This window comes from Capra hircus, chromosome 7 (genome assembly GCF_001704415.2).
Source record: "Capra hircus breed San Clemente chromosome 7, ASM170441v1, whole genome shotgun sequence".
Classification (NCBI taxonomy): domain Eukaryota; kingdom Metazoa; phylum Chordata; class Mammalia; order Artiodactyla; family Bovidae; genus Capra; species Capra hircus.
The window spans coordinates 90,093,411-90,119,703 of record NC_030814.1 but is presented as its reverse complement, the minus strand read 5'-3'; the positions used below and the strand labels follow the sequence as shown (position 1 = coordinate 90,119,703).

Here is a 26,293-nt window from a genome sequence, read left to right as displayed (position 1 = left end):
ACTTGTGCTTAAAAATTTTTTTTTTTTTAATTCTTTATCTGGAACTGCAATCTACCTGAACTCTGTGGTTTTGTTTGCTAAATCTGGCAACCCCACCTCCAACCCTGAGTATAAAATGCGGCAGGGGATACTCCCCCTCGTCGGAGGGCCGCTGGTGAATCTTTACAGACAGGCGCCATGTTCAGGCACTGTGACTGGGGTTGTTTGTTTCTTTTTTACTTTTAACATTTTCGCATTTAATGGGTCCCCTAGAACCCTCACGAAAGAGGGACTACTGCCCCCGACCCTGTTTTGCAGTGAAGAAGACAGGGGCTCAGAGAGGTAAAGTACCTTGCCTAAGTCCATCAGCGTTGGAGGGAAGAAGGCAGAATTTGAACTAGGGCCTGAGAAGCTACTTGCTTGTCCCCCTGCCTGGGGCTGACCCCTTAGCCTGGCCACTGAGGGGGTCATGACTTCCACTTTACAGAGGAGGAGACTGAGGCTTGGGGTCAGGCAGCCAGGTCTATAGGGACAGCTCTGGCCTGGGTCCCCACAGGGAAGCTGCTGTACAGACCCTTCCCCTGGAAATACATCCAATCCACCTGGGGAGTGGGACTGGGGTAGGGACCCTTTTGCCCCATCCCACTGAGGTCACAGCAGCGCTGTGACCCCACTCCTCTTGTAAACCAGTCACACTCCCTCCAACCGGGCGATCAATCCCACCAGGCTGCCTGCAGCCACTGGGCCATCCCATCGAACTGGCGCCGTGGCTCCCAGCCCCCCACCTCCAGCCAAGTTCAAGTTCATCTTGGCCATTACCTCATGTCTGGTTTCCGTTGGCAACCAGACAGATTCTGGGCGTGACCCTCCCCTGTGGTGGCCGGCCTCCCCAGGCCCTTCCTCCCTGCCTCCTCCTCTCCTAAGCTCTCTGTCCGCCCGACTCTGGCCCCCGTAATGGTGGGGGGGGCAGGCACCCTCAACTCAACATCCTCTCCCATCAGCTGAGGGGGAGACTAAGGCTGCATGGTGCCAACAGTGAGGTCTGGGCTCTGTCACCCCCTGGCCTGGCTGGAGCCCCCAGTGTGGCTCTGGGAACATGGCTTAACCACTCAGGCCCTCTGCTCATCTGCTGCCCAGGTGTGATGGGCAGAGAAGGATTGGGGGAAAATGCTAGGCCAGGCGGACCCACCCCTTCACACAGGGGAGTGGGGGGAGGTGTCAGACCCCACAGAGCCCTACTCTGGACGCCAAAGTGATGGCTGGCTCAGGACTGCGGGGGAGGGGTGGGATGGTGAGAGACGGGGGTGGGGAGATGAAGAAGGTAGGCAATTGATCAGGGAGAGATCAATTGCCATTGATTAGAGGAGGGGTGCTGATTTGGGTCAGAGAATATTGATCAGGGGGCCAGGCGCTGATGAGGGTGAGGGCAGGAGATGGAAGTGGGAAGGGGAGAAGCTGATGCAGGCTGGGAGTTGGGGTGGAGGTGGTGGTGGGGGGGGGGGGCGCGTGCAGAGGAAAGCCAACCCGCCAGGAACAAGGAAGGCGGAGGAAGTGCTGACTGTGCCAGAAAGAGGCCTCTCCGCTCAGCCCTTAGCACAGGGGCTCCGAGAGGGGGGAACGGGTCTCACGGCTCCTTCCTCCCCCTTCCCTCCCTTTGGGGTCTGCTGGGGTTGGGGGACCCCTTAGTCCAGGGACCCAAGGTCCTGCCTACCCGATTCTGGCAGGGTCCTCCATCCAGCACCTTCGCTGGCCCCTGACACCAGCCCCACGCAGTTCTCTCTGGTTGCCAGCCCTGGCTGTGCACACCCCTCCTCCCTCTGACCTCTTCCCTGGCTCCCCTGGGCCCCCAGGCCAAAGCCCACGTTCCAGGCCTGCCAGCTATGCTCAGGCTGCTTCCCCACTATTCCCAGCCCTTGGCGGCGCTGAGCCCCCTGCCTGGACATCCTCATTCTCTGTCAGACACCAGGCTCCAACCTCTCCCCTCCCAGGCAGGGGCCCAGATGCTCCCTCCCCCAGGTTCCTCCACAGTCCCGGTCCCACCCTCTCTGGGTCCCCAGCGGGGCTGCTCACCAAGCAGGGGGTGACCATAGGCACAGAGAAACAAAGGTTGCCCCCACCTGCCTGCCTTGGTTTCCCTCTCCTTCTAGGCCGTCCACTTGGGGTGGTCCCCTCTCCCCCCATGCAGAGGCTGATGATAGGGGAGGTGACACCATGGATGGGGGAGACTGGGGCAGGATGAAGAAGGCAGCCCGCACCCGTCCGTTGCTTTTATTAGCTTTGGTTTCGGAAGCAATTAGGACATGCCCAGCCTCCAGTGGGGAGGGCTGTCAGGTGAGAGTGGAAGAGGAAATTCCTGGCTCCCTGAGCACTCTGGGGGCAGGGGTATCCACACCGGGGTAGAACTCAAAACCCAGTTGGAAGCAGGGTGGCCTGGGGTTGCGCCAGCTCAGTGGGTGACTCTGACCAAGCAATCCCTCTGTCTGGATCCTGGCCAGGGCTCAGTGAGGTGGGACACAGTGTTTCAGGTGTGCGAGGGGCGGTCCTGGCCTTTCCATGCCCTTTCTGGATCAAACTGGTCCCCTGATGCTCCAGACCCTTCAAGGACTCCCCAGAAGGTGCCCAAGGCTGGAAGAAAAGACTGAGGTTCAGAGTGGGTGAAGGAGAGCTGGGCACAAGCCCTCATCTCCTGACCCCAGGACCCCCAGCTAAAGTCTGGGAAGGGAGGGAGGGGGACTGCTAGGTCCTGCCAACTCTGGACCCCTTGAGCTGCCAGCAGCAGCCAGGGCAGCCTCGAATGGTCCCCAGGGGGCCAGGCTATGGCGGGAAGTTCCTTGGGCCTCCCCAGAGTGGTCGATTCTGATCTCAGCGGAGGAAGGGGGACGTGGCTACCTGTCTACCTCTTGCCCTCACCCCTGCCCCCTGCCCATGGACTCTGTTACAAGAGATCACTCTCTCATGGTGGCTTGAGGATCCGAACGTGACCCCTGGGGACCCTGCAAATCCCCATGCTCTATGGTTACTGGGGAGCCCCAGGACGTTTCTCTGTGTGTCTGAGACTCAGAGGGGCTGCAGCAGCCGTTTTACATCCTGTGATCCCCTCCTCAACACGCACCAACCAGGGAGCAGGGCTCGGGGGTACAGCCACCACTACTGAACACCACCTGCCAGCACCTGCCTGGCCTGCACATGACACGGATACAGATGCCAGACCAAAGGTGGGAGGTGGGGACACACAGGGAGGGGCTGAGGCCACCTCCTGCCTCAAGAGATGCTGGGAGCCACGGGTCTCAATTCCAGACATTGAGGCTTGGCCCCGCAGTGCTGTGCAGCCTCAGGCAACTCACTCCTCCTCTCTGAGCCTCCTTGTCTTGTCCTCAGCCAGCCTTGGTCCCCCCAACCTGGTGCACACTCAGTGGCAGTGATGCCAACCCCACCTCTGCTGTCTCCCTCCCACCTCGCGGGCTGGAGCCTGGGGTGGGGGCCTGCATGCCCTACCAGGAGGCCCTAGCCCCCTGCCATGGGCTGCCTTGGTTTCCCCAGCTTCCTCTGGTATCCTGGGATCCCTTGCCACCCTTTGCCTCCCTCTGGCCAGCGTGGGAGGGGATGAAGGTTGGGGGTCTGAAAGCTTGGGCTGATGCAGTGTGTGATCCTGAGCAAAGCCCCTCTCCTCTGTGAGCCTCAGTCTTCCCATCTGTACAAATAGGACCGGGGCAGTGACAAGCCCAGCCCCACATTCCCTGGCGGGATTTGGGGCTTTACCACATCCCCCGGTATGGGCTCAAGGCCCTGGAAGGACCTGACAGGCGGGTCCCCCGGCCACACTCAACAGCCGCCATGTCAGGGGTACAGCTGGGGGAGGGCTCCCTGCACGCCCGGCCGGCCCCTCTGCCCTGTCCCTCCCACCCCCCCGCCAGCCGGCCTCTTGGCCCCTACCTGTGCCTGATAAATGCCCGCTGGATCCCTTGGTCCTAATCCCACAAAGGAACGGTTTGCAGGGGACGTGCCGGGCGTAGAGTAGGCTGCGAGGAGGAGAGAGACCGAGAGCCCGTTAGCGCGGGGGCGGCGCGGGAGCACCAGAGAGGGTGGCCGTTGCTCAGGGTCAGATAGCCAGGCCTGCGCGCCCAGAACCTGGCACTCTGAGCTGGCCGCCCTCCCCCGGACGGTCCGGGCACCCCGAAAAGCCCACAGGCTCAGGCCCCCGGGGTTGTGCGGGCAGGTGTCTGCCGGGAGGGAAGGCGCGGGATGAAAGATTCATAATCCAGAAACCGCCTGTGAATTATTCAGAGAGTTCCAGTGCCTGGTCCATCCTGCTCTCGTGGCCTGCCTCCCGCCGTGCGGGGTGCCATGAATTATTGAGGGCGTTTTATTTATTAATTTCCCTCCTGGAGAGGGCTCAGGGAAGGCTGGGTGCACACACGCAGCATCTTTATATTTTAATCTCACTGATCACACTTTGTGGGTGAGGGAATGATTCGAAATCCAGGCTAGGGTGGGGGGAAGTGGGTGGCAGGAGGGTCCCCGTGTGGTCTCCACTGGAGCAAGGGTAAGTGGGAGGCAGCGAGGCTTGGGGAGCTTGCAGGGGGAAAGCAGGCTGGACCTGCAGTACAGAAGTTGGTACAAGGCAAAAGAGAAGAAATCCACGTTCACTCCCTGTCTATTAAGTGTCTACTGTATACCATGCAGAGGGCAGCATTCCAGGGTTAACTCAGTGGCCTCAACACAGCAGACAAGACTATTCTGCCCATTTCACAGATGAGGAAGTAGGGCGAGAAGGTGATGACCAGCCCCTCATGCCAACTCTGTGCCCTGTGCCTGCCTCCTGCTGTGTTCTCCCTGATCTGTTTCACTGACTCGCTCTGCACCACCCCTGGTGACTGTCCCATTTTGCAGCTGAGAAAACTGAGGCTCAGAGAGGGGAGGACAGTTGCCCAAGGTCATACAGGGAAGGAGCTTCAGGGGTGGGATTGGAGCCCAGCGTTCCAGTACTGCGTCTTGGAGTTTGGAGAAAGATGTCTACATGTGAGGCTGCCCCGCGTCTTGGCAGGCAGTGGATGCTGCGGAAGAAACACTAGGGGTGGGAGTGCTGTGTGTGGGGAGGGGGGCCGACAGGGCCCAGAGGGAGGGCTAGCCCCTCCTGCTTGGGGGTGGTGGTGAGGAAGCTCATTTGGGGAGTGAGAGAGAGACATTCAAAAAGATGGGGTTCAGGGAGAGGCTGGGGGCAGAGCCATGGTGATGGGGATACCTGGATCATGGTGGGGAGGGTCCACTGGGGGCTGGTGAGCTGTAGTCTCTCCAGCCACATCCCCAAAGTGGAAAGCTCGGGAAGGTTAGGAGACCCAGCCAGGGCCTCCCACTAGGCTACCACCCAGACCTACATCTAGAAAGCAGAAAGGTCTAGAAGGCGGGGCAGCGCCTCCTGGCCTCCTGGGGACAGACGGGCAAGCGGGGACTGTCCCACCTGAAGGTGTGGCCCAGTCTGGCAGCTAGGAACAGAGCCCACTGTGGCCGGTTTTCCCTGAGAATCCAGGGGAAATGTGGAAGTTTTACGTGAAATGTCCTGACTTTAAAACAGCAACCATCATAACAGAGTCCCCTTTTTCACAGACAGAAGGCACCTGGGGGCCGGGTCTGGCCCTCCTGCCTCCAGTTTGAGATCTTCCCCTACTGCTTGTTGTTCAGAGGAGGGTTTGGAGCCTGGGTATGGGAGTGGGGGTGGGGTGGCACACGGGGGGCCCCAGGCCACTCTGCCAATGGAGGCAGACCCCAGACTCGCCCCCGGCCATCTCCTCAGGCTGCCTTGGCCCTGCGTGGACCAGGCCTCCGTCTGGGGACCCACCAAACTCGCCGGCACACACCGGGTGGGCCTAAGCCCCCAACCCCAGCAGCAGGGCCAGGGAGGGGAGGGGGCCCCTGGGGGACGCCTTCCTGGGTGCTTACAGGGCGAGGTCGGCGACGAGCTTCCTCCCTCGGAGGTGGGTTTGGTGGCAGGGGGGAGCGCCAGCCGCGGCAGCCCGGGGGGCGGGGGTGCCAGCATCTGAGCAGAAAGGCAGTGACTGGACATTTTGAGCTGGCCACTTCCATTTAACTGGGGGGAACAGAGAGACAGGTGGTTAAGGCGGCGGGTGCCCCCTCCGCCTTGGGCTGCTGTCCACCCCGGGGCTGTGGATGGGCCTGGCCGGGACGAGTTTGGTGGGTGCCCGGGGCTCGCCTGGCCCCGCAGGCCTCCAGCATCCTGGGATGGCCGTATCATCACCGCCTTCTCAAGCCACTTCGTGCCCACCTTCTCCTAAACAGGATCAGCACCACCAGACCGCACGGGTGGCCTGGACACGTCTCCCCGCATTTGCCACGAGTACCCCTTCATCTATCACCTTGCCCACAGTCCCAAGGTCCAAAAGCCTCTGGACAGCAAAGCTTTAGTGGACATTTGGCCAAAGCCAGCCTGAGCTCAGCGGTAATCGTGTCTGATTTCGAGGTCGTCCACTCAGACATTTGAAACAGACTTAAGTTCCCACTGGTCTGACTCCAGGGGCTGCAGACCCAGGTGTTTGCAAACCAGAAGCTGCCCAGTCGGAGGAAGGGCCGCCTGACACTCATAAACGATGCCCTGGGGTCCCCGGGGTGGTCGCGCCGCCCCACACTCACCGGTCCAGGCTGCTGACTGGCCGGGTCACAGGCCAGTGAGACGAGATCTTTGAGCGGGTCCTGGGGGTTGAGGTGAGGCGGGTAGCGGATGGCCGTGTGCGGGAAGTAGGTAGAGGCCGTCTGGGGCAGGATGGAGGTGGTGGGGAAGTGCAGGGCTGAGGACGGGTGAGGGCTTCGGGCGATCCCTGTAGAGATTGGGGGGTGGGCAGTGGTCATCGGGGGCTCCCACTGGGCTGCCCTGTCTCAGAGTCACTGTGTTTTATGCAAGTGGGTTATGCCTACATCTCCACCATGAGCCCATGGGGGCCTGGAATCACTCCTTTTACAATTTTTATTCATTTTTTAAAATTTACTATTGTTATTTTGCCATGTTGCGTAGCTAATGGGATCTTAGTTCCCTGACTAAGGATTGAGCCCAGGCCTCGGCAGTGAAAGTGTGGAGTCCTAATCACTGGACCACCAGGAAATTCCACCGTCCCTTTTGTTGAACAGAGGATGACTGTGACTCTCAGAGGGACTGTCCCCTGCCACACGACAGGCAGATGGCAGACCCGGGGGTCTGAGCCCACACTGACTAGCCCCACAGCCCGCACCTTGACCCAGGGCTCAGCTAGCTCTTTCCATAAATGGAAGGTGGGCCAATTTTTTAAAAATTGAGATATCATTTGCACACTATAAAATACACCCTCTTAAAGTGTACATTCACTTTCTTTTTTAGCACATTCATGGAGCTGTGCAACCATCACTATAATCTCTTTTAGAATATTCTCATATCCACCAGAAGAAGCCCTGTTCCCATTAGCAACACTCCTATTCCCTCCCCCGCCCCTGACCACCAGGAACCCACTCTCTGCGTCTGCGGATCTGCCTGCTCTGCACGTTTCCCATCAGTGGAGTCACACGTTGTGCGTCCTTCTGTGTCTGCCTCCCTCACTGAGCACCATGTCCTCAGGGTCCATCCACGTGGTAGCGAGTGTCAGGGTCTCACCCCTTTTCATTGCTCAGTAATAGTCCAGTGTGGCATTTGCTTTTTTTCTCTCTTGTTCTAAATAATTCAGTGACACTTTTAATACCAGAACATCTTCTTTCCCCACAAAAGAAGCCCTGTGTCTATTAGTGGTCACTCCCCTTTATTCTCTCTCTCTCTGGCCAGACAGTAAATCTTTTTGGCTTTCCAGGCCATAGGGTTTCTGATAGGGCTACTCAACTCTGCCCTTGTCACCTGAAAGCTGCCACAGATGATGTGTACATGGATGGGTGTGGCCCTATGCCAATAAAACTTTATTTACAAGAACAGGTGGCAGTTGGGGGTCCTGCTCTGCTGAGTCCCAGTCTAAACTGCTGTGCTATCTTGACTTTTGCCTCTGTCCTGTATACATACCTGCCTTTGTATGGCACCAAATCATTATTATCACAACCAAGGGACAACAGATGACATTCAGGTTCCTGTTTAACTCAATCTGATTTAACTCATTTGGTTCTATAGACAGCCTTGGGTGGGGGACATTTAGGGAGCCCTGATGGACGGGTGACTGGCTTAGCTCAAGCCCCGTGGTGGCTAGAATCTGTCTCTGCTGCTGTGAGTGTGATGCTGCCCATGTGGGTGGCCAGGAGCATCCATATTCCTGTGTGGCCTGTGTGTGGCCTTTTTATTAAACTTTAAAAAAATTTTTTTTAATCTTTTTGCCATACCAAACAGCATGTGGGATTTTAGTTCCCCAACCAGGGATCAACACATGGCCCCTGCAGTGGAAGCACAGAGTCTTAACCACTGGACCACCAGGGAGGTCCGTGTGTGACACACCGTGTGTGTCCTGTGTGTCTGCCTCTTTTTGTGGCGGTCCAACCCTGGGATCTGTCCATGGGTCACTTGAGTATGACATACAGGGAGCAGATTGAGAGATGAGCCCCTGGCTGCACGTCTTGGTACAAAAGGGGAAACTGAGGCCTCCAAAGAGTCAGGCCTGGGTGCTTTCTGCCACAGCACCTGCAGGCTTTCTTGCCTGGATGGGAGGCTACAGCAATAGGACTTGTAGTCAGACAACTGGTGGGACTTCCCTGGCTGCAAGGGGCCTGTTGAAAGGGCCCAGCCACCCCTCCACTGCTGGGGCCCGCAGTGCTCACCACTGTGCACGGCGATGACGGGCCGGTGGTGCTGGGTGAAGCTGGAGAGGCGAGGTGAGTCCTGGGGAGATGGGCTGTTGAAAGGAGACTTGTCCATCTCTGTTTTCTTCACTGGGGATGAGATGCCTGCAAGGAGAGCCAGATAGTCAAGGGCCTGCAGGCAAGGTCTCTCCACTCCTAGGACCCTTGGGCCTCCCCGTCCTTCCACCAGCCACTCGTGGGCAAGAGGCCGGGAGCCCATTGCAGAGAGGGCAAACTGAGGTCCAGAGCGGGGCAGGAGCCACCCAAGGTCATGTGGCCCACGGGGATGAGGGGCCTAATGCCTCATGGGCCCCTGGATAACAAAGCCTGGCCCGCATCTTCTCTTCTTCCAGACGTGGGTCAGCTCAGGGCTGCCCTCATCCCCTGGGGAATGCCAGAGCCCTGGAGAAGGCAGCAGTGTGGGCAGAGGGGAAGGTCTGGCCCAAAGTCCAAGTGGCTCTATGCTTATGCCCCCAGCATTCTTCCTGGGGGTGCAGAACCTTCCCTCTGGGGTCATCGTGACTATTAAATGAGATACGACAGGTAAAGTTGTCAGACCAGGATCCAGCACAAACCCATGTGCTGGAATCACCTGCTTCCATTCCTCTGCAGATAGGGGTCTCACTACCTACCCTGAATGCCTTGGGGGAACCCAGAAGGTCTCCAGCTCAGCCTCAGTGAATGAAAGAATGGTATAAAGTAAGTGGGCCCTGTTTCTGCGGTCTCCTGCCCGTGGTTCTGTGCGCTGACACCTGCATGTGGCCCTAGCACTGTCCCATCTGGGACACTTGCTGCACCCTCTTCCCCGAGGCATTTTGTCACAGGGCGCTCTGGTTGCTGCACTAGCACCGCTGGGGGCGGGGGTGGGGGCGTGAGCCCAATCCAAGTGTCAGGCCCATTAAGGGCATTCAGGCCAAAACTGCTTTTGCCATTACAAAGACCACTGCCCGTGATGGCTCTGGGTGCGCACCCACTGTGTGTTTGTTTAGGGGGTCGGTGGCATGTCCTGGGATGGGGCTGGCGGTCCAGAGGGACCAGTCAGCCGAGCAGGCGCTTGGGAGCAGGTCTGGGCTTTCCCAGGGATAGGAGGAGCTGGCAGGACCCAGGGCGGGATGTGTGGGTCCCTGCAGCCATGGAGGGTGTGTGTGCACACACGCGCATGTTTGCATGCACAGCAGGCACCCGGCTGGCGCATGGCTGTGCTGAGAATGAGGTTAGGGCTGTCAGACGCTCGCTTAGGATCTCCTAGAACAGCCTGTCCTGCATGGAAATAGCCCGGCCCAGACCCACCCCCAGCCACACCTCTGCAGGCCTTTCTAAAGCTTCCAGAACTTGAGGGAGCCAGGGCGTGGGGTGGGGGCAGGGAGGCCCCGCATTGCAAGAAAGAGTCACCCTCATGTTCCACACACCCCATCTGATGCTCCTGTATCTGAACATTTCTAGTTCATCCAACAAACACACCGGGAACAGCCCCACGTGCGCAACCGTGGCAGTTAACACGGTGCCCCTAGGTGCCCCATCAAAGTAAGCATCTCTCCACTTAGCAGGTGTGCCCTTGACCACTCCATCCTGATGCAACCGGCCATCTTTCTGTTCAATACACATATGTATACGTCCTCCTTGAGCATCCCTATGCCGCCGGTGGAAGATACACACCTAACTGGAGACAGGTGCCAATAGGTGCCCCGCTCCCTTCAGCATCTTTCCACTTGCTTGTCTCAAATGCCGTCTGTCCCCCATTTAAGCACACACTCTTCATCTAACAGGTAGGCCTGTACCTCCCCCATTTGAGACCCACAAACTAGCCCATACCCCTGCAGCCCACCATGGTGGAGCCTTCTAGTCTCCAGGGCCCACAACACAGCATGGGCAGAGGGTGGGCAAAGTGGATGGGTGGGTGGGCAGAGCACAGTTCTGGTAGGAACCGCCACCACTCCGTGGGCACTTACTATGTGGGATGCTCTCCCCAGCACTGCTGATCTCAGCCGGTCACCCTCTGTGGGACCATCTTGGGCTCTGCAGGGTGTGGAGCAGCCTCCTTGGCCCCACCCACTCAAAGCCAGGAGCCCCCCAGTCATGATGGCCAGAGATGCCCCAGACATCACCCAGTGTCCCTTGGGGGCAGAGATGACCTGGGTGAGGACCCTCTGTGAGACCCTGGGGAGCTACAGAGTGGTGGAGCTGGGACTCAAACCCAATCCATAACCACAGGCAATGCTCTGCCACCCTCACCTGCCCCCTCACCCGGCAAAGTTAAAAAAGGGATGAGGTAAGCCAACCCCCCTCCCCACAATGGAATAACTGCCTGTGAAGGGCCTATGTCTCCTGGCGAAGGGCCACAGAAGCAGCGAGAACAGAGCACTCTGGGATCCCCTCTTTGCCAGGCTTGGCTGAGTAATCGGGGAAGGCCTCGGGAGGAGGTGGCCACACGAACAGGCACTCTTGGCACTCCTGGCCTGGGCATGGAGGATGCAAAGGCCTGGAAGCCGGTATAAGGGGCCTGAGAGATGTAGCTGCAGGGGTCTTGCCTGGGTGGGGGGTGTCTTGCCTAGGCAGGGGGTCTTGCCTGGACTGGGTGGGGTGGTCTTGTCCTAGAGGGGCTGGATCGCCCCCGCCACCCCCAGCAATAGGCCTCTGCTCCCCTAAGGCAGGAGTGTGGAGGCTGGGGTTGGGAGTTAGCTGAGTGCTGCCTGCTGCCCATGGAGGCCACAGCGGAGGAAGGGAGAGACTGCTCTAATCAGCTTAACCCCCTTAATGAACAGCTAATTGGGGGCTGTCTAGACAGGAAGCTGGAGGAAGTCAGGAGGAGGAGAAGGAGGAGGAGGCAGTGTAGGAAGGGAAGGAGAGGAAGGGGGAGGAGGAGCGGGGAGGAAAAGACAGAATCCATCTCCCCAACAGGCTGTGAGCAACAGGGAAGCAGGGACAGGCACACACTAGAGGTTTGTGTGTTTGTGTTTGTGTGTGATGCCCACTGAGATGCCCACAGAAGGAAGCAAGTTTGTCATCATCTGAGGCAACCAATGGGAGCTCCAGGGGGACTCACCCCCTCTGGCATCCCCTTCTGGCTCTGTGATTCCCTATCACACACCAGAAGCTGTTACAGGCTTCCTTCTTGTCCTCCCCTGTCACGGCCATGTCATTCTCAGATCCAGCCCTAGTGACTCTCTCCAGTATTCCCTTCCTTTTAAAATGCTGTTTTTCTTTTTTGAGCATCCTGTATTGAAAGCTGGGCTCTTTATTTCCAGCCTTCCTCTTTTCTTAATCAACAGACTGAAGGCTATAATTTTTCCTCTCAGGACTGCTATGGCTACCCCAGCACAGGCTGTCTTTCAGCTCTAAATAGTATATACTTTATATGTAGACAATCTCTTCAATTACAGAGTTAATGAGAAGTGCTTTTGAGTTTCCAATCAGGAAATGACAGGGCAGAAGTTCACTGTCTCCCAATATCTACTTTATCCTTCTTTCTTAGTAACAGAACCATGAATTTGAGATGGCACACGATTGCCCCAAGTAAAACTACATTTCCCAGCATCCATCACACAGCCAACTATGGCCTTAGGACTAACTCAGGGGCTCAGAGACAAGCAGAAGAGCTAAGTGAGTCTTCTGAGAATTATGTTTAAAGGGGGAGGACATGCCCATACTTGACCCTTCTTTCCTAATGGCTGGATATGATACATGATGGTTGAAGCTCCAGCAGTTACTCTGGACCACAATGTAGGAATAAAAACCATATTCAGTGCTGCATATGCAGGAGACTAAAACCCTCACATCACACTTGCCCAGGGCTGCTGATGGCTGGACATCTATTTGAGAGAGAAATGTACTTCCTGTTGAGTTTTCTGTTATCTGCAGTCAGACCTAAAGCTTATTGAATGCAGGTCTTTATAGAGACAAACTTGAGAGAGATAGGGAACTCAAAGAGACAGAACCATAGAGACACTGACTCATAAATTAGAGCCTAACAGAGAGAGGTCCTAGAGAGAGGTCCATAGTGCCTAACAGAGAGAGGTCCCCCCAGCATTAGGTACCTGCTCTGGGAGCCCACAATGAGGAAGAGGGAGGACCCTTGGGACCTCAGATGTCACAACCAGCTGTGTTACAGACTGATTCAAAGAGATGGGAATTTTATAAGGACGTGAACACTGAGAAACCCTCCTGTTTCCTGGTCACTTATCACATGCCAGATGGTTGCTTTATTCACATTCCACCATGTCCTCCTTTCAACTCTCCAAAAGAATGATCGTTCTCATCTTCCCACTTTGGAGATGAGGCAACTGAGGCTCAGAGAAGTTAAGTCACCTGTCCAAGGGTACACAGCCTCCATAGTGAGCAAAAGGCAGGGCTGGGATTTGTACCTTTGTTTCTCTGATGCCTGAACCTGCCTTCTTTTTCTTCCTTCCTTCCTTCTTTTCTTTTTACTGAAGAATAGTTTATTTATGATGATTCAGGTGTACAGTAAAATGATTCAATTTCATATATATATATCAGATTCTTTTCCATTTTAGTGAATCTGCCCTTTTAATTGTAATCTTAGAATACTTTTCAAGGATCCTATAGGTATGGCACTTTGTATAGACATATCTCTATAAGACATCAGGCTCTACATAAGTAGGGAAGAGGGAAACAGGAGGAGGAGGAGGGAACAAAATAAATTCTAAAGTTATACTGGGTACTTATTCTGTGCCAGGCCTGTTTTAGGAACATTAGATATCATAAATTTACTTAATCCCCACAACAATCCTATGGAGTGGGTAATGTAGGTATTAACACCCTCATTTTACAAATGAAGAAACTGAGGCACAGAGAGGTGGGGGCACCAGGAAGCTGCTAAGGGTTGGGGGACTCAACAGTCCACCGTTCATAACCACTAGGCTATATGATGGGGTGAATCGTAAGGGAAAAGACATCGAGTAAAGCCAAGCTTCTAAAATTGGGGGACAAGAGAACCTGAGGAATGCCAGGGACGTCCTCTCCACAGGCGACTCTGCAAACCACTTCCTTTATGTCTAGCGCTGGCTCACTAGAGAGCGGAATCTTAAGGTGAAAGACTGCCTCTCTCTTTCTTCCCCCTGGCTGCGCCCCGCGGTTTGTGGGATCCAACCAGGGCCCTCTGCAGTGAAAGCGCCAAGTTCTAACCACTGAATCGCTAGGGAATTCCCATAAAGGGATTCTTTAGATGACAACGACGGTGGAGATGGAAACGCCAAAGGGAAGCCTTTGGAGAATGCCCTTGGGGAGACGGTTAGTAAACAAAGAATCCGGAGGAGCCAGCGCTCAACAGAAAAGAGCCTCTATGAAACAGGTGACCCTACAGAACAGGGGCCTCATGAGACAGACATTCTGGAGAGGACCCTATGAAGACAAAGAAGCAACAAGAAAACCTGCCAGGGAAAGGATGCTATAAGAGAAGAGGGGCTCCTATGGAACTGGAATCACCCATACCAAGATCCCCTGGAGATGGGAATCTTGGTCGGGAAGGAACTCCAGAAAGGACCCCCGTGAGTAGGGAACCTATGTATCAGGACCCTCTAGCGGCGACCCTATATTGGAGGGTCTACGGGGAACCCCAAGAAGAAGCACCCTGCTGATCGAATCTATACTGAGTCAATTCTGTAGAGCAAGAAACTCACAGAGATAGCCTGTTTACAGGCAGAGGGCAAGAAAGCCGGCCAGAGTGGAACCAAAGAGCTCCGGGAATGCAAACCCGGAGTTTACGTCCAGCCGAACGCAACCCGCGCGACTACAATCCCCAGGAGGCCCCATGGCTCCAGGCCGACTCCCGACTCTCTGGCGCCCGCGCAGTGCCTGTCGGAATACGTAGTCCCAGCCGCGGTAACCCCGACCGGAAAGCCGGCCAGCTCCCGCCGCCAGGCCCACCTCCTTCCATGTCCTCCGTCCAGTTGCGGCTGCTACTCGTGGGAGAACTGGGCGAGGTGTAGTAATCGCCGCCGGGGCTCGTGTCCACGTCTTCCTCCATCGAGCCAGATTTGTGCCGCTTGCTCCTAAAGGGCGAAGGAGGAAGCCAGCAGGGCGGTTACCACGGTTACCGCAAGGGGCCCAGCGGGCGTCGCTACTTCCGGCCCTTGGGGGAAGGGCGGGGCGAGGAGGGTGCTATCGCGAGACGCCACGCGAGCCGCGGACTTGCCCCTGACCCTCAGATAACACCTGTTACAATCTGCCCGTTACTTGGATGGGACACCTGGGACCAGAGACAGGGAGGGACTCGGCTGAGGTCCAAGCTAGAAAATTAGCAGAGTGGAGACTAAAGCCCTGAAGACCTGGCTCATCTCTTGAGCTGCTGTAATCCCCAGAACAACCCGGTAGGATCATGATCCCATTTTACACACGAGGAAACCGAGGCAAACATAATGTGACTGGCTCACGGTCACACAGCATATCTCAGCAAGAATCATTGGCTGTGTTCTTATCTCAAGAGCTGGGCCAGTAGGGCTCTAGGCTGTGGGAGTCTAGTGTGGGGTTCTGGATTTTGAAGGATAAATAAGAGTTTTCCAGGTGGAATGTGGAAACACGGAAACGAATGAACCAGCTGGGGCTGGATGGAGGTGGGTGGGTGGGGTTATGGAATGCCCAGAGGTGAGGCCCAGGGGACATACCCGCTGGAGGATGTGCTGGGTAGCGTTCTTCTCATGCCGGTGCTGGCTGGATTTAGGTCATATGCCAGGTGTCCCTGCAGCTCCCCCAGGGAGAAGTTGGGTCCTGTTCCAGTCACCACAGGTGCTGCAGAAGGCGACAGAGAGGAGGGTGAGGGAGGGGACAAGGTCCAGGACTGTGATTTGCCCTGCAGGGGTGGGGAGAGCCCTCTGGGGGCTGGCACTAGTTTGGCTGAAACTGGCCTAAATTCTATATATCAGAAGAACAGGCCATTGAGAGAGGCCAAGGTCACACTGTGAGGCAGAGACATAGTCTGAGCCAGAGGCCAAGCTTCCCAGCATTCCGAGGCCAGGCTCTGCTGATCTGGATGGGGAGGGAGATGGTTAGGGTTAAGGTAGGGTGCTGTGCTGTGCTTAGTCACTCAGTTGTGTCTGACTCTTTGCAACCCACGGACTATAGCCCATGAGGCTCCTCTGTCCATGGGATTCTCTAGGCCAGAATACTGGAGTGGGTTGCTGTTTCCTTCTCCAGGGGATGTTCCCAACCCAGGGATTGAACCCAGGTCTCCCACATTGCAGGTGGATTCTTTACCATCTGAGACACCAGGGCTCCCTGAGGTTTAGATTTGAAATGGAGGTGTCTGGGGGGTGGGGGGTCCCCAGCAGGTCCATAGGTAAGGCAAAAGGACAAGAGGCAAAGCAGATTGGGAGACCCTCTGGGGTCTCCTCCTCATGGAGTGAGGGAGGCCCCTAGAGGGGGATGTTGGGGCAGAAGTTCGTTTGGCCCCTCCACCCAGCATCTAGAGTCCTTCCTGGGGAAGGGCATGTTAGCCTGGCCTTGGACTCTGGAAAGGGCCTGCATACTGCCCTTCCTAGGAACCTTAGTTTAGTGATAGGGGTGGCTGGAGAGGACGAGGGGGAGTGGGGCAGGGATATGGGTTCCTTCTTCCTCCCTCCGTGAGTCCCTTTCCCCCTGGGAGCCCCCATCCCAAAGCCACTTCTTCTTCCTGACAGCTGCCCCCCTCCCCCAGCAGGTCCCAGAACAGGGTAGGTGGGGACACTTACTCCGGGACACTTGGATGAGCTCAGTGACACTGAACACACCAGAGGTGACGAAGCTCTCCTGGAAGTCAGTGGTGTCTGGAAAAGAGATGGAGGACGGGGCTCAGCAGGCGTCTGGCTGAGCTGGGTTTGTTCCCCGACCTTGACACCTCTGGGCTGCCCAGACTCTGGGGTGCATGACCAGGCACCCCCGTCTACCCCATCCTCCTTGACTGCAGGGGGAGGATGGCTGTTTCAACCCCTCCAGGCTGAGAAGGAGTCCTCTGCCCTAACGCAGCTGGAGCAGATCTTCTTTCCTGAGTCTCTGCTCCGTCCTTCTCAGCGCAGCCGCAGCCAGCCTCCTGTCCTCCAGCCTCCCAGCTTTCCTCCAGGGTCTTTGTGGCATGGCAGGCTGCACACCCGAGTGGAGGCCAGACCTGGGTTCATGTCCCAGCTAGGGTGCCCACTGGTGTGTGATTCTGGACAAGTCACTTTACCTCTTTGGTCTCAAAAGTGGGGACCATACACCCTGTCAGCCTGGGTGATTGTGAGATGTGAATGCTACAACCCAAGAGGGACCAGCTCAGTCCTTTTGCCTCACTTATCGCCCCATGTGACACTGCAGTCTTTTAGCTTTCTGCTGCCAGGCTGGGAGCTCTATGGCATCCCCAGTTCCTGGACCAGAACCTAGAAGACAGCAGGGGCTCAGAACCATGGGCTGAATGGAGGGTCCACAGGCAGCAGTTAAAATCTCCAGTGTGCCTAGACCCACTCCTGCCTAATATTAAAGGCAGTTTCACTGTTCCAGGGGCTGTCTGGACACTTGGACAGCCTCCTCTCCAGGATGGGGTGGTTTAGACCCATTTCATAGATTTGGAAACTGAGGCTGGCCCCAAGAGGGCAAGAGCCCTGACCCACATGGACAGCTGGGAGGGAGCAGGCCTGTCCTGCCCAGAGGCCCTCACAGGCAGGACCCACTCTCTCAGCAAGTGCTTCCCTGGCACTTCCTGTGTCTGCCTCCGAGCTGGACACTGGGGAAACCATGGGGAACAAGACTAACAGGGGCCACTGCTCTCCAGGACTCACAGTCTGGAGTGGGCAAAGGAAGCCACATAAGAGCAGGAAGTAAAAAACCCTTGTACATAAATGTTCATAGCAGCATGATTTACAGTAGCTGAAATCAGAGAACACCCAAATGTCCATCAGTGATGATGGATAGACAGAATGTGGTCCCTTCACACATGGGAGCATCTCTCAGCCATGAAAAGGAGAGAAGCCCTGACACTTGCCACCACGTGGACGGACCCTGAGAACAGGATGCTCAGTGAGAGAAGCAGACACAGAAGGACACAGGGTGTGATTCCACTGATGGGAGACAGATCCAGAACAGGCCGATCCACAGACAGAGTGGACGAGTGGTTACCTAAGGAAGGGGAGTGATTAATGAAGATGGGGTTGCTTTGGGAGTAATGAAAATATTCTGGAACTAGACAGGTGATGTGTGCACAGTTTGGTGAATGTACGTAATACCACCGAATGGTACATTTTAATATGGTTAAAATGATACATTTTATGTGTGTTGTACCACAATTTAAAAAAACTTTTAAAGATCATTAAGCCAAACATGAGCTGTGTCAGGGCGTAGCAAGGCAGGCAAGGTGGGGGAGCCTGATGGAGAGGGGACCTATTTTGTACAAAGGGCTCAGAGAAGGCTTCACTGGGAGGGTGACATTCAACCAAGACATAAGGGTAGGGGTGGAAAAGAGAAATGTGAGTTTAAATTTGAGAAGTGCCCAGACAGCCCCTGGCACAGAGGATGATCTTAAACTCAATGTTTTGCCACCTGCCTGTGGGCTACAATGTTCCTGGCAGTGGGGATGGCTTATGCAAAGGCCCTAGGGTTGGAACATAGGGCATAGGGCATTTTTTTCTGGAGGCACCACACGGTGTGTGGGGATTCCCTGGTAGCTCAGCTGATAAATAATCTGCCTGCAATGCAGGAGATCCCAGTTCGATTCCTGGGTTGGGAAGATCTGCTGGAGAAGTGATAGGCTACCCACTCCAGTATTCTTGGGCTTCCGTAGTGGTTCAGCTGGTAAAGAATCCTCCTGCAATGCGGGAGACCTGGGTTCGATCCCTGGGTTGGAAAGATGCCCTGGAGAAGAGACTGGATACCCATTCCAGTATTCTGGCCTGTATAGTCCATGGGGTTGCAAAGAGTTGGACACGACTGAGTGACTTTCACACAGCGTGCGGAAAATCCCTGACCAGGGATCGAACCCGCGTGCCTTGCAGTGGGAACGTGGAACATTGGACCATCAGGGAAATCCAAGGCCCTGGGGTGGGGACACACTTGGTGAATTGGAGGCTGACAGGGCTGGAGTTGGAGCCGGGAGAGCGGTCAGAATAGAGGTGGCAGCTCTCGGTTTCAGGCGGTGGTAGGAGCAGTTCTTGTCAGGGCCCCTAGGGGGCAGCACTAGCCGCAGGGAGCGCAGAGCAGGGGTGGGCTCCCCCGCTGTCCGTCACTTAAACCCCCTCCTTGCTTAAGAGCTTTGTGTCCACCATTTATTGAGCAATTACTGCCTGCCTAGGCCCATGATAGAAGGCTGGGGACCACAACATTCCCGAGGAGGACAGGGCGGTGGCTCCCAGTGTCCAGGGGAAGTGGCCATGGCCATTTCCTGCTGACCCAGCTGGCCAGCTGCTGTCAGCACGCCCCTCCCCCCTCCCCCCACAGGGGTTTCCTGTTTGTGCAGCGCTCGCCCAGCTCCATCTCCAGGGGACTCCCTGGCGGGCGGGGAGGAAGTGACTTCCTCCACCAGACGCTGGAGCTCCCCATGGGACCCGGCCAAACGCCGCAGCCCCCGCAGCCTGCCTCGAACATCTGGCTTGGAAGGAGGCACGTGGGGATCACAGGAGGCCAAGGAGGACTCAGGTCACAGACGGCCAGTGAGATGTGGCCCGGGGGCCTGTGAAGCTCCTGGAACCATCCAGCCTCCCTGCGCATGCCTGCGGCGGACGTTCCATGGGGGATGCCCTCATCCACCCCGTGTTTCTTCCCTTCTCCCTTTTCATCTCTCCTCTGTCCTCGCTCCTGGTGTACTCTCTCTCTAGTTTCCCTTTTCCTCTCTGCTTTAACCCTCCTCTCCTTTTTTTAATTTTTTCTTTCTATAAATGTTTTTTGAGCATGTGCTGTGTACTGTGTCTTGTTCTAGGTACTGAGGACAGGGCAGTGATCAAGACAAACACCTCTGCCCTTTAGGAGGGGATGTTCCACCAGGTGAGATAAGCAAACACATATGCAATCACTAAGCAGCTAAGCAAATACATACACAATCACTAACTTCCTCTAAAGGAACTAAAACAGAGGGCTGGGATTGAGAGTGGCCAGGTGGCTTGAGCTAAGGAGCTCAGAGAAGATCTCTCTGAGAGGGAGGCATTTGAGCTAAGACTTGGGTGATCTGAGAGAGACAGAGCAGTTAGCTGTCCAGATAGAGGGTACAGCCTGTGCAAAGGCCCTGGGACAGGCTGGTGCCTGGCATATTGGAGGAGAAGTGAGGAGGCCCCCTGTGGCTGGACCAGAGTGAGCAACGGGAAGAGAAGGAGGAGGTGGGGGACGGAGGGCATGGGGCAGGTTGTACAGGGCCTCCTGGTCTGCAGGAAGGACTTGAGCTTTTACCCTGAGGGCTGTGGGTGGGGGAGGGGCAATATGTGACTCAAGTGCTCACAGGGGCCCTCTGACCCCTTCAGGGAAGACAAGACTGTGACAGATAGGAGCCAGGGGATAGAGTAGAAGCAAAACCTCTGCAGCTTCCAAAACCTTTCTGTCCTTCAGGTGTCTGCTCCCAGCCCTGATGCAAGCAAATTCTCCTGCTTCCCACCACCCCCCCACCCCACCCCAACACAGAACTGACTTGTCCTACTCATTCATTGAACATCCTGTGAGACTGTTGGGGGAGCACCTCTGAGCCCAGATGCTGGAGCTCAGGGTCATGGGTTCCAACCCCAGCTCCCTGCATGCCCCTGGAAGGTTCATATGCCTCTTTGGGCCTCAGTCTCCTCCTTGCAAAATAGCAGCACCTACTCCAGGAATGACTCATGTGCTCACACAGGACCACACAGAACCCACAAAGGGTGTTCCCAAAATTACTCCTAAATAAAAGATGGGAATGTAACCGTACCCTCCACCCCGCCACCTCCAGACTCACCCAGTGTGATGGGCTTGCTGTCCTCCTGGTCGGAGCCCATCCCTGCCCGGGGACTGCCACTCTGCTCTGAATCTGCAAAGAGAGGGAGGGGGAATTGGTGACATTGCCACAGGGGTCCCTATCCCGAGGGGAGGAGGCGTCAGCCCAGCACTAGCTGGGACCAGCACCATGGAGACAGCGGTCTGGAGCATGGCGTTCCCTGGCTGCTACCACAGAGGGTCATGAATGTCTTCTGTCACTGGGGTCATGGGTGAGAACCCAAGTGCAGGAGCTGGCTTGGTCATAGGGAAGTGCTCTCTGAGCCTCAGTTTCCTCTTCTGTCAAGTAAGGATAACTCATTTAATCCTGCCTCCACTGTATGAGGTGGGAACCCTCATGCCCATTTTACAGATGGGAAAACTGAGGGCCAGACAGGTGAGTCCTTGACCCCTCAGGCCCCCTCCCATCTTCCTCTGCCTTCAGAGTCCCAGGAGCCCAGCCCATGGTCTTGGGTTGCTATTCAGGGTCCCCAGAGAGGGGGCTGAGGGACACATTTCCACAGCTGTGATCTCCCCCTCCCCTGCCCAACTTGGGGGCTCCCTCCCACTCCGGCGCCCGCCCCCCCCATCTTATCTAAAAATAATCAGGCTCCTTGGCAGCCGGGTGAAGCAGACAGACGCTGAGCTCAGCGTTATTGGCTCCAGAGAACTAGATGGAGGGCGAGTCACGCCAGCCCCCTCTGCAGTCCGCACCCCCACCCTCCACCCTGGGTTGGGGGCAGGGGAGCACATGGCCAAGCCCAGATGGACAGAACCCCTAGAGCCCTATTCATTTATGTCTCAGGTCAAGGACAAAGGTGGCAGGAAGCACCATCAAATGATGGAGAAAGAATCAGGCCCCTGCCTCCTGCCACACTCCAAGCCCAGGGCTGTTCGCTGTGTGACCTCAGGCAAGTTGCTTACCTGCCCTGAGCCTCAGAGTTTTCTCTTTCAAATGTGTGAAAGCTTTTCACAGGCCCGACTGGGTTGCCAGGAGGTGGCAAGGGGATATTAACAGTATAAGGCATATTGAGCTCTATATACATGGTAACATCTATCCCATTATTATTATTGTTATTTTTAAGTCCCTAAGATGACCGTAGATATGGCGCTTTGTTGTTCTCATTTCATACCTTCCCTTAAACCATTACGAGCCACTTCCCTGGCATTATTAGTGTCCCCATTTTATAGACAAAGAAAATAGATGGTTAGAATGCCGAAAAAGTGCCTGCACTACACCCCTTGTTGTTGTTGTTGTTGTTTTTACAGTAGTGTATCATTTTCTTTTACTTACTTTTTAATCTCCCCCCACCCAACCAGGGGAGCAACTTGTGGGGATCTTAGTTCCCCGGTCAGGGATCAAACCCACGGTCCCGGCAATGGAACTGCAGAATCCTAACCACTGGCCCACCGGGGAAGCCTCCCCTTGTTAATTTAATTCATACTCTGCACATGTGCCCGGACATGCAGCAACCAACATAAACTGCTTGGCATCTGCAGTTCGGTGCCTGAGTTTCCATCCCAGCTCTGGGAGCATCCGAGGCCATGTGGTCCTGGGGAGGTCACTTCCCCTCCTGGGGCCTCAGTTCACCCAGGGTTGCTGGGGATAATAGTAATGATGACACTGCTCACAACAGTCACTGAGCCCATGCCATCTGCCCGGCATGGAACCTGCAGCTTTGTACACACTGTGTGCTGAGCACCTGCTGGCAGCCAAGACCGTGGATGCTGTAAAGAACCCAGGAGTGGGCCCCCTCCCCGCCTTCACGTCCCATCCACGACAGAAGCGCATGCAGGCAGCCCTCCTTGGCTTGGCTGGGCAGCCCCCTGTGCGGCCAGCTCGGCTGGGCAAGGCTGGGCAGCAGCAAGGGGATTGTGCCCGGCTGGGCCCCACGCCCCGTGGCAACTCCCGGGCTGGGCAGCCAGCAGCCCCTTGGAGCCAGCCTGTCCTGCTTGAATGGCTGCGTGGCTGGGCATGGGTGGCCACTGTTGGGAAGGGCCCAGCCCGGGCAGCCAGCCGTTGGGCTCCAGGCCTCGGGCACAGACCCTCTTCCAGAACCAGCGCCCATATGGACTCAGCAGGCAGCGGTGCCCGACTGGCACTCAGGCGCCTACCCAAGGAGGTGGGGGTATTTCTTGAGTGCTGTCTGTGTGTTCCTGCTTTGGAACTAGGCAGCCGGGACTGCGGGCCTCTCCCCATGCCTCACTCCCCGCATCTGTGAAATGGGCATCATTACAGCGTCTCCCTCAGAGCTGTAAGCACTTCACCCACCAGAGGAGAGTTTCATTACTGTTATTACTCTCTGGTTGTTTCTGCCTTGGGTGCTTTTACTTCCTATGGATTGAAAGCCATGGCGCTGGGCTATGGCTGGCTCTAGTCTGGCGCCCTCATCCTTTGCTCTTGACCTCAGGCTGGCCATATCATGTGTCTGAGCCTCACCTTCCTCATCTGTAAAATGAGGATATAACACAACCCACCTCCCAGTGTTTGTCAGGTCTCCATGTCAGCTAATAACAACTGTAAAATGTTGGTGCCAAACTGACATTCAATACATGGTAGGTTTGGGGGACCTAAATGAGAGTGTGTTTTCAAGTTTCTTTCCTTTTTCTCTTTTCTTATGGAAGAAAAATTGGTTAAGGCCTTTCTTTCTTTTGACTGCACAGCATGCAGGATCTTAGTTCCCTGACCATGGACCAAACCCACACTTCCTGTAGGGGAAGCATGGAGTCTTAACCACTGGACCACCAGGGAAGTCCTTTTAATTTAGGTTTCTAACTGATCATTGCTAAAATTTAGAAACAGAATTGGTTTGGAGGTGTTAAGCTGTTGGAGAAGGAAATGATAACTCATTCCAGTATTCTTGCCTGAGAAATCCCATGGACAGAGAAGCCTGGTGGGCTACAGTCCATGGGGTGCAAAAGAGTCCAACATGACTTAGTGACTAAACAACAACAAAATTCTGTATCCTGCAACCTTGCTGAACTCACATATTAGTTCTAAGACTCCACCCCCCCCCTTTTTTTAATAGATTGCTTGGGATTATCTGTGTAGACAATTGTATCACTTGCAAGCAGAGCTAATTTTATTTCTTCCTTCCCAATCAGTATGCCTTGATTTTTTTTCTTGCCCGATTGTGCTGGCTAGGCCTTCCAAACGGAGAATGAAATGGCACCCCACTCCAGTACTCTTGCTTGGAAACTCCCATGGGTGGAGGAGCCTGGTAGGCTGCAGTCCATGGGGTCGCTAAGGGTCAGACATGACTGAGTGACTTCACTTTCACTTTTCACTTTCATGCATTGGAGAAGGAAATGGCAACTCACTCCAGTGTTCTTTCCTGGAGAATCCCAGGGACGGATAGCCTTGTGGGCTGCCGTCTATGGGCTCACACAGAATCGGACACGACTGAAGCGACTTAGCAGCAGTAGCAGCAGCAAGCCTTCCAAAACCCTGTCGACTACAAGTGGTGGGAGCAGGTGTCCTCGTCTTGCTTATCTTAGAGGAAACCCATCCAGTCTCTCACCACTAAGAACTATGTTAGCTGTGGGTTTCTGTAAATTCCTTTACTGGGTTGAAGAAGCTCATTCCCCGCCCACCCCACCCCCCACCTTTCTCTCTGTTTCCTATACTCCTGGGAGTTTTTTTTTTTTTTTTAATTTAAATAAGTATAGTTTCTAAATTATACGATGCTATACTTATATGACATCTCATTAAAATTTTAATTTGATTTTTAGATTGTTTTGAAATATACATTACATGTACTCTACCATTTAACTGGTTCTAAGTGTACAGCTTAGTGGCACTAAGTAAATTCAGACTGTCTTGTGACCATTCCACCATCTATCTCCAGAACTTTCTTATCTTCTCAAACTGAAACTCTGTTTCCATGAAACACTGACTCTCTGTCCCCTACCTCAACCCCTGGCCCCCACCATCTACTTGTTATCTCTATAGATTTGACTCCAGTGTCTGGCTTCTCTCACTGAGCATCATGTCGTCTGAGGTTCATCTACATTGTAGCAGGTGTCAGAACCTCCTTCCTTTCTATTATGCCATCTTATTTTTAATCATCCCTAAAAACCTCAAACTATTTCTCACCCACCTGCTGACCATTTGCCAGTCATTTGACTTCTGGAAACTCCCAATCTTCTGGAGCTATCCAGTGTGGGAGCCCCAAGCAACGTGTGACTTGACATTTAAATCAGCTAAACTGAAATTAAATGCAATTTTCAGGACTTCAGCCATGCCAGTTACCTTTCAATATTGGACCGACACATTTGGTCAGTGGTGACTGAACTGGCCAGCACTGAACACGCCATCATCACAGAAAGTTCTATCAGGCTGAGCTGCTCTGGATATTTCCATGAAAAATCAGAAATAGAGCACAGATAATTCTTCCACCTCCTTTCTACTTAGAGACCCAGAGTGGATAGTGCCTAAAGGCTGGCTAATGTCCGACATCCCAGTCCCCAAGCGGGCAGCTTTCATTTGTTGAGCCTTTACTGTGTTATGCGCTTCATGGCACTATCTGACTAAATCGACCCAGTTGATGAGGTTTGTAAACTGAGGCCCAGCTCAGAGAGTCTATATTTCAAAGTTGATGTCTGTGGAAAGAAATTGCCTAGCACAGAGGGACTTGACTGGGACATTCCTGCTCCCCAAGACGATGTCTGGGGACATCTGTGGTTGTCATGACAGGGGAAGGAGCTCCTGGCATTGAGCGGTTGGGCCAGGGATGCTGGCCTGGGGGAATCCCACCGAGAGCTGCCCAGCCTCTGGTGTCTGGACTGGGGAGGGAGTCCAGTCCAGGTCCAACCATTCTCAGTAGGAGCAAAAACTGGCTCTTGGGGCAGGGAGGGGGCTAAATTTTTTCAAATCTTTTATTTAATAAAACACAGATATATAGACATAGATACAATATATAAATAGATATATAATATCCCTGTGCTATTAAAATTTCATGAGGTTCACTGATTAGGGAAAAATCTGTCTAAAAAGGCTTTTTGTGTGTGTTAAGTCACTTCAGTATTGTCCAACTCTTTGTGACCCCATGAACTGTTGCTCGCCAGGCTCCTCTGTCCATGGGATTCTCCAGGCAAGAATACTGGAGTGGGCTGCCATGCCCTCCTCCAGGGGATCTTCCCGACCCAGGGATCAAACCCGCAGGTTCTTTACCACTAGTGCCACCTGGGAAGCCCAAAAAGACTCTTTAGGGGGAGGTAATAATGAAAGAAAAGTGTCCTGTACAATTTTAAAGGGCTGTCAAAAGAGAAAGAATATGCAACAGAAACCGGAAGTGACCTACGTGGTCTGGAGCATTCACTTTATTCAAAGTCTGCCAACTTCTGCTGTGTGTCCTTGCACAAGCGCCTGACATCCCTGAGCCTCCATCTCACCATGAATCAGGGCTGAACTGCACTACTGTGTACCTCTCTCCTTTGAGCACTTGGCAAATTGACAGCCAAGCACCTCTGGGTGCCACCTGCCTGGGGGAACACAGCAACAAACAAGATGAGGAAAATTCTCTGCCCTCATGGTTCTGATGTCCTAGTGGTGGAGTGCCAGGCAATTGACAAGGAGGCAGATTAACCAGGAGTATATAATTTCAGGCTGGGTCAGGTGCAAGGGAGGTCATTCAACCCA

General features: G+C 54.8%; 1 protein-coding gene across 4 annotated transcripts in view; it reads right to left on the bottom strand.

Moving 5' to 3' along the window:
- The window catches only part of NFIC (nuclear factor I C), a 72,362-nt gene that overhangs the window by 5,358 nt on the left and 40,711 nt on the right, over window positions 1–26,293 (bottom strand). For 2 of the 4 annotated variants that reach the window (XM_018050815.1, XM_018050811.1), the window contains exons 3-10: window positions 20,636–20,707; window positions 16,452–16,526; window positions 15,390–15,513; window positions 14,653–14,777; window positions 8,749–8,874; window positions 6,625–6,809; window positions 5,917–6,064; window positions 3,913–3,998 (exon numbers count right to left, since the gene is read on the bottom strand). In XM_018050815.1, coding sequence (XP_017906304.1) covers window positions 3,913–3,998; window positions 5,917–6,064; window positions 6,625–6,809; window positions 8,749–8,874; window positions 14,653–14,777; window positions 15,390–15,513; window positions 16,452–16,526; window positions 20,636–20,707 — 941 coding nt within the window. The remainder of the gene's footprint in view (window positions 1–3,912; window positions 3,999–5,916; window positions 6,065–6,624; window positions 6,810–8,748; window positions 8,875–14,652; window positions 14,778–15,389; window positions 15,514–16,451; window positions 16,527–20,635; window positions 20,708–26,293) is intronic. The other 2 variants (XM_018050812.1, XM_018050813.1) reach the window with 2 other exon arrangements.